General features: G+C 41.3%; 2 protein-coding genes across 2 annotated transcripts; both read right to left on the bottom strand.

Annotated features, from left to right (window-relative positions):
- Positions 1-329: 329 nt before the first annotated feature.
- On the bottom strand, positions 330-4,211 carry fam8a1b (family with sequence similarity 8 member A1b). The gene is made up of 5 exons (XM_023403074.2): positions 3,743-4,211; positions 2,750-2,870; positions 2,496-2,619; positions 2,240-2,379; positions 330-2,132 (listed from the first exon to the last, which is right to left on the bottom strand). Exons 1-5 carry the CDS (start codon positions 4,206-4,208, stop codon positions 1,988-1,990), a joined length of 996 nt encoding a protein of 331 aa, XP_023258842.2. The 5' UTR covers positions 4,209-4,211; the 3' UTR covers positions 330-1,987.
- A 1,880-nt stretch (positions 4,212-6,091) lies between these two features.
- On the bottom strand, positions 6,092-7,175 carry fabp4b (fatty acid binding protein 4b). The gene is made up of 4 exons (XM_023403150.2): positions 7,018-7,175; positions 6,684-6,859; positions 6,414-6,515; positions 6,092-6,254 (listed from the first exon to the last, which is right to left on the bottom strand). Exons 1-4 carry the CDS (start codon positions 7,088-7,090, stop codon positions 6,204-6,206), a joined length of 402 nt encoding a protein of 133 aa, XP_023258918.1. The 5' UTR covers positions 7,091-7,175; the 3' UTR covers positions 6,092-6,203.
- Between the last annotated feature and the right edge of the window lie 234 nt (positions 7,176-7,409).

Below are 7,409 nucleotides of genomic sequence, written 5' to 3'. Positions count from 1 at the left end.
TATGCAAAAAATTCTAACACACTGCATCTCAGGCCAAAAACCAAGCCATGAGGTTCGGGGATTATGTAGACCTTCATGATAAAACTGTGCTAGGCAAAGATCAGGGTAAGAATATTAAACCATTTCTAAAGCGTTTAGTCCTTCCAGGAGCACTGTGGCCTCAATAATTGTGAAATGGAAGACATGTGTTACGATCAAACTGAGCAAACAGGCAAAGAAGGCCTTTACCAGGGATGTGAACAAGAACCGAACGATCACACTAACAGAGTGTCTGACGTCCCTCTGCAGAGACGGAGAACCTGTCGGAAGTACAACCCTCTCACCAACACTTCATCATCCAGGACCTTTATTGTGGAGTGGCTACAGACAGAAGCCACTTTGAGTAAAAGGCATATGACAGCCCACTTTAAGTTTGTCAAACGGCATTTAAAGGACTCTGATAACATGTTGAAAAAAATTCTCTGGTCTCATGAGACAAAAATTTAACCCTTTCAGCACCTGGCTAATACCATTCCTACAGTAAAGCATGGGGGCGGCAGCATTCTGGCGCGGCTGCTTCTCAGCAGCAGGAACAGGGAGACTGGTTGGAATTGAGGGAAGGATGAAAGCTTTCACATACAGACAGTTCCTTGAAGAAAACCTGCTCCAGCAATGGTTCACCTTTCAGCATGACAATGACCTGGAGCATATACAGCCAAGACAACGCTGGAGTTGCATTGGGACAAATCTCTGACTGTCCTTGAGGGGCACAGCTGAAGGCAACACTTAAAGCCCGCAGAACATCTGTAGAAAGACCTGAAGATGGCAGTTCACAGATGCTTCACATCCAATCTGTCAGATCTGAAGGGGACCTGCAAGGAGAAATGGGATAAACTGCCCAAATCCATATGTACAAAGCTTATAGAGACTTACGCAAGACTCAATTGCTATCACATGGGCTTCTAAGTACTGAATTAATGGTCTCAATACTTTTGTAAATGAGAGATTTTTTGATTTTTAATAAATTGCCAAAAATTCTAAAAACATGTCTCTTTGTCATTATGGATTTTCTGATGGACAAAATGACAACTGTATGCATTTACAATTAATTTCAAACACAATAAAGTGTGGAAAATGTGAAGGGGTCTGAATACTTTCCGAAGCCACTGTATGCACTCATTACATATACCAAACGTAATGGCACATTCATGAGTTAATGCAGTGTAACAAAACATTACATGACCTCTTAATTAGTATGAAAACATTGTGAGAATTATCAAATAGCTGACAAACAGCTAAAAGACAGACATCTCAAGCATGCAGGTAATAAGTGGTGGTTTCATTCAGTCTTCTAAAATGCAAAATACAGTTAATCACATAAAATGCATAATACATTAACTTTTCAGTCAGAGTAAAGGAACAGCAGCTGTGTTCAGGTTTACATTTCCCTTCAATACATTTAAATGTGCTTTTAAACCAAAGTATCACAGCAGCTGAAATGCAGTGACAGAGCTCAAAACTAAAAAAAACTGAAAGGTCTGAGCATAAAACTCTTAGGATGAGTTTTTAATACAAAGAGATACTGCAGGTATAATCTCATGTATGCATAATTAGCAACTTAAATACTGAGTGATCCAAGACATTCACCCTTAGTTTGGAAGAGTATTTACAAAGAGGCAAATCTTGTGTTAATGAAAAGGTAGAATATACCATCATTTATCCAGTCTTCAGAGGAGACAAATTTGGCACAGGAACAGATTCCGAAAGCAGCATGTAGAAATACATGCGGAAATACAGTATGTGTCAGAGAAAAACCAAAAACAAGTTGGGAACTCAAATAGTTCATTCTGATGCGTATCAACCCCTCTGCCAACTTCTTAATGCTCCTGCATGTTCAGACGATACCTTGAAAGGGCGGAGTCTGAGGAGCTCTGCTGGCATTTTTCAGAAAACATCACACAGCGCCTGCTCAGCATTATTGTCTGACCCTCTTGTGGGCTCTTCAGCGTCATCTGACCCTGGAGCGCTTGACAACAATTGTACCAGCTACCATGTCATACACAGTCCGGTTGTGCTGAAAGAACAGAAGTGTGATGAAGGCCGGGAAAAAGAAGGCAATTGAAAAGTTCTTGTTCAAGGCTCGGACAGTTGATCTGTAGAGGGAGACAGGGATAGTGGTTACAATACAGGATGTAAGGCTGTGACTGGTTGCATTTGTTATGAAACTGCTGAAGGATAACCTTTAAAATGAACTACTCACGCAGACAGAGAGACATTAGTTGCTGGCACTACAAGCACCCTGTTCGGTTGGACCAGAACTGATGAATCACATGTAACAACCCTGAGTCCAATGAGAAACTTCCCTGGAGTGGCTCCTCCTGCTCCCCAGATGCATATGATCTGAAATGAGACAGGCATAGGGTCTGTCACTTCACTACTGAGGGCTTTTCAACAATAAACAGAGAAACAGCTGACAGCTCAGGTTGAGACCACTGCTTTGATTAAGCCAAACTCACCTCATAAAAACACACTAATATTCGGTACACAAGTGCCACAAGCATCATTTTTTGTAGCTCCTCCATTGATGTGTCCTCATCTATTTCTTCCACGATGAAATGCATGGCGAACTTGGAAACATCCCTGAAAGGTAAAAGGAAAATATGTCTATGATACTAATCCAAACATTAGCTCGAATTACAATTTGGTTTTGTTTTTTTTAAAAGGGTGACAAAACACATGCATCATTTTACCACCACTACTACAAACTTACTTGATTCCACTGAGGTGCATAATACTGATGATTATAGTTGCTTTGATGAAAAACAAAATGAAGAAATCCACCATCTCAGCCAGGAGTCTTTGAAGAGGTGAAGGAATGCTATACTCACGTCCTGGTGAAAAGCAGCAACAAAAAAAACAACAAAAAAACAAAAAACAGAGCTGAAATTAAACATGTACAGTGCACAATGTGGACAAAAGTATGTGGACACCCTAATGTTAACCCTGTATGCAGATTCCCATGTCATTTCAAAACCATTGGCAGATATACTGTGACAGTGCTCACTTCTACGGAGGCTGTCAAAAAGATTTTTGAAACCAGGTTGCACAGATTTGCTCTAGTTCAGCCACAAGAGCATTTGGATGAGAAAATCTGGCACGCAGCAGGCGTCCAACTTCATCCCAAAGGTGTTCATTGGGGGAGGGCTGTAACTACCTTTTGCTACTGAGGCCTTTGGTGGGGTTCAGGAACCTGGGGGGTATAAGTATTTATTATTCCCCCCCCAGAATTATATTATATATCTAGCAGTATGCAGAAGGCATAGAAACGGAATTTTAGACCATCGCGGTGTAAAATGTAAAAGAAGTGTAACGGAAAAGTTATATAGTCTATTGCCCTGCAAAGGGGTTGGGGTCAAGTTCTTCCACATCAGAGCGGGGCAACAATTTCTTTGTATACATCGCTTTGTACAATGCGGTATTGTCATGAAACACGAAAGGACCTTGCTCAAACTGTTGCCACAAAGATATAACACTCTATTGTTTAAAAAATCATTGTATACAGTAGCATTAATAGTTTTCCTAAAAGTATAAAGTGGTCCATCCCAAACCATAAAACAGACCCAAACCAAAGGCAAACAAAGACAGGGGTGTCCATAAACATTTGGCCATACAGTGTAACTGCTGTACAAGAAGATGTGGTGGTTGTAAGTACATTTTGACAACCTGGAGACTGAGCAGTCAGCCTGAAGTCCGTCGCTTTTACCTGGCCTCTGTGCATTTCCATTCTCCTGTGGCTGCTGCTGCGGTTGACCAGGCACTGCAGCCCCACCTGCAGCCTCACCTACCCGGCTACTTGAGGAGGCGACGGCAGGCGGGTAAGGCGACAGCGGAAGACCAAACGGACTATTGTACCAGTGCTGGGAGTTTAAATCAAGAGATGTCGTCGACGTCCCGCTGGCTGACTGTAAATAATGAGGGTAGGACATGGCTGACGCTGCCAGCCAGCTCTGCCAGTTCACATATCCTGTGTAGTACTGCCACATCCACGCCTGCAGCTTCTCGCAGTACTCCGCCGTGGCGCTGCTTTCATCGGCACCCTTCTTGCTTTCGACATTGTTTTGGTTGCCTGTTCCCTGGGTAGCTTCGTCAACGAGTGGCTTAACGTTGTTGGTAAAAGGTTTATTCTTTTCCTTATCGACTTCCATGTTTGTATTTTCCTTGTCAGCCATGTTTGATGATGACGTCGCGTCACGTACGACGTCATTCGGGATCGTTTCATCTGGACAAAGACAAGGTGGCTGTAAAGTGAACATTATAGTCGATACACATTATTGTTGATAAGTATACTGAATTATAAATAGCTGAATTATTTGTTGTCGAGGGCAGACAAACCGTCACAAAACTCTTGTCCATTTCATGACAAAATGTGACCCCCGCTTTATCGGGATACAGTGGTACAGTCCAATCCTTCCCTGCTATTACAACCATCAACCGAAGGGGGGACATTTCGGCGAGATACAGGCCGCAACACAGATTGTACGTAAAGGGCTGCAGTGAGATTAAGACATTTGGGGTCAAGTTCACATTATGTAATAATTCAAATGAGCAGGTAGTGAAGCAAAATGTTACTTTTGGATTTGTTCGGGTGAGACCACCTCCTGCCTTGATTATTACAGCATTCATTAGTACATACGGGACTACAAACTATAACCTTATTGAAGCCTTGATTTTAAAAGAATTCTAATTATTTATTGCTGCAAACATTTGCTGGTTTGCAGCTTCACGTTGATGCTGCTGGTCAGACTCAAGCAGCTTGAGACATCACTTTAGGCCCTTGAAACATCAGATCTGAGACAATCTGCTATTTTGACATATTTTGCTGTTTTATCAATGGGATGATTAATCAGTTATAACTAACAGATTGTTTTTAATGTGTCAATTAGATTATAATTAAGACAATATTTCTTTGTGTATATAGCCACTGGGTCTTTTCACCAAAGCAGCTAAGTCAATCTTGAACCGTTTCTAAGAATTCATCAGCTCACAATCATGGTGTGATTGTGTTTAAAGGGATAAAACCATTTCAAAGGCCAGAGTCCCAAAGCCAAATAAGATTAATCCCTAACAATAGGGTATTCAAGAATCTAAAATGAGTTTTGAATAACTCACGGTTCTGCACAGATGGCTATTGTATGCACATTTTTGAAGACATCACAATAGCAAAACTGAAGTGAAAATTTTTAATTTGCACAAAACTGTAAAGCTTCAAAAACATGCATGTTGAGAAAGATAAATGCCTAAAACAGTGTGCATGCATGTGGCACTCAAGGCAACAAATCAGCTTTTCATTAGTCAGTACCACCCAGGGTCACAGTCATTCACAAAATCCTAGAAAGGATTTGGGCCTCAACCTACTGCCCCAAAGGACCCTAATTAAAAGAAATTATGTGCACTTGCTTGAACTCCACATTTGTGCATTAGAGACAAGAAGCCTGGCACAAATGAGAGGTCACTACTATAACCCCAAGCAGGGATTTGGCCTTCCCACCTCCTTTGTCATTAAGAGGGCTGCTCTGATACTGGGACATGTTGCTTTTCCTTGTTTGAACAAAGTTCTTTTGTACACCCCTCCCCATGCCCACTTAGCTTGTAGTATGATTTTGAACGGGTTAGGGGTTTCTTGCAATAAGAAATTAGACAAATGCTTCATTATGACTTATGAAAAAAAAGTTTGAAAATTGGTACCTAGCCATTAGCATGAGTCTGAAACACCAAACAGGGATTGGAGTTACACCAAGACCATAATGATCACGAGTCTCTAGAGTTGCAATTTCTGATTTGTGACCTTGGGTGAGTAGTTTGACTTTGAAACCAGTTTTAGCATTGGCAAAATATGCTCCACCTTAAAGAGTTGGTTGAGTAATTCCAAACATACCCCAAGTGCATTCATTAGCATAGACTTAATGGTACATTGACCATTTAACCATGGAGATGCTTAGTACTGTTAAAAGGCACAAACATGTATGCTAAAAAGGGGGAGAAGAAAAAAAAAACAAAAAAAAACAACAAAAAAAAAAAAAAAAAAAAAAAAAAAAACACAACTATTACGGACTGAAGTATCACAGTTCAGACTTTATTGGCATGTTTGGCAATATCTCAGTGCATTTGATGTTTGTAATGGAACAGAGGTCCAGGCTCATGCAGCAACTTTGGTGTTTAATGACTTAAACCTTCTCATAGGTCCTCATTGCAACAATCTCACCCATGATACATTTCTGTTGAGACAAAGTTCAAATGTTACAAGTCATTTCATTATAGTCCAAAGATAAGCTTAAAAATGCAAACATGACCACTTTACACTGGGAGCAAAGCATGTTTAAAAACTCTACAAACTTATTAATATCAGTTGCTCAGTTGATTAGTTAATTACTCACAGCTGTTAGTTTTCCATCTTGAATCTCTCGCTCCAGTGTCGTCGTCTTTCCATCCCAGGTCTGTTTCTGCACCAGTTTGCCATTTTCAAATGTGACGGTGGACTGGGGGGAGGGGGGGAGAGAGAAAAAAAAAAAAAAAAAAAAAAAAAAAAAAAAAAAAAAAGTAAAATCATAGTGGGTTTATCTGAAAAGCATGCCATCATGTTAGGAAACATGCAATGCTTCCATAGAATGAAGCTGGAGTGTTTGTAATGGCAAACGATTACCCACCTTAGTCTCTCGGCCGTCTGCGGTCGTCTCGTCGAATTCTTCGTTCACTTTGAACTTGATCTCCGTGGTCTTGAAAGTACTCTCAGACTTCATTGAAATAACCCCAGCATCACCCACGCTGATCACCAGGTTGGGTTTTACCATGTTGCCCATTTGGCGCGTGGCGAAGCCCACACCTTCAATACAATGAGGATAAGTTAGGATTTTGTTTCTGAACGGATTTGGCTGTGTGATGTTAGGACAGATCACATCGGACTAAACTCTACCCAACACCTTTTAACTCCTACCATTCAACAACATAATCCCGGTGACAAATCAACTCAGATCCACTTACCGATCGCCTTCATGTACTCATCAAAGTTCTCGCTGGCAGTCAGAGTCCAGGTTCCAACAAACTGTTCAACCATGGTGGTGAAGATGAAGCTCAAGTGTGCTAACACAGAAACACGATCTTCCGATGGTGAAGCGCGAAGAGACAGACACACGGAGAAAACTTCATATTTAAAGCCCGAGCGAGGACGCGTTTAATCCAGGACCACCAATCATGAGCAGGCGCTGACATTACCATGGAAACGGGCGGATTAGGGGGCGTTTCTTTAAATCAGATTTTGATGGTGTGTTTGATTGGAATGAAATGTGAGTTTAGCCCGGGTCTGCTGACTTGAGCGTGAATTGAGGAGGTGATAGAGTGCTGCAATAATGGGACCTGATAGGATTTGGTGTGTG

Source organism: Seriola lalandi, unplaced genomic scaffold, assembly GCF_002814215.2.
Source record: "Seriola lalandi dorsalis isolate HSWRI2012SDOR001 ecotype SW California unplaced genomic scaffold, Sedor1 jcf7180002054062, whole genome shotgun sequence".
Classification (NCBI taxonomy): Eukaryota; Metazoa; Chordata; class Actinopteri; order Carangiformes; family Carangidae; genus Seriola; species Seriola lalandi.
Note: the sequence above shows the minus strand (reverse complement) of the source record. Positions and strands in the feature narration are given on the sequence as shown.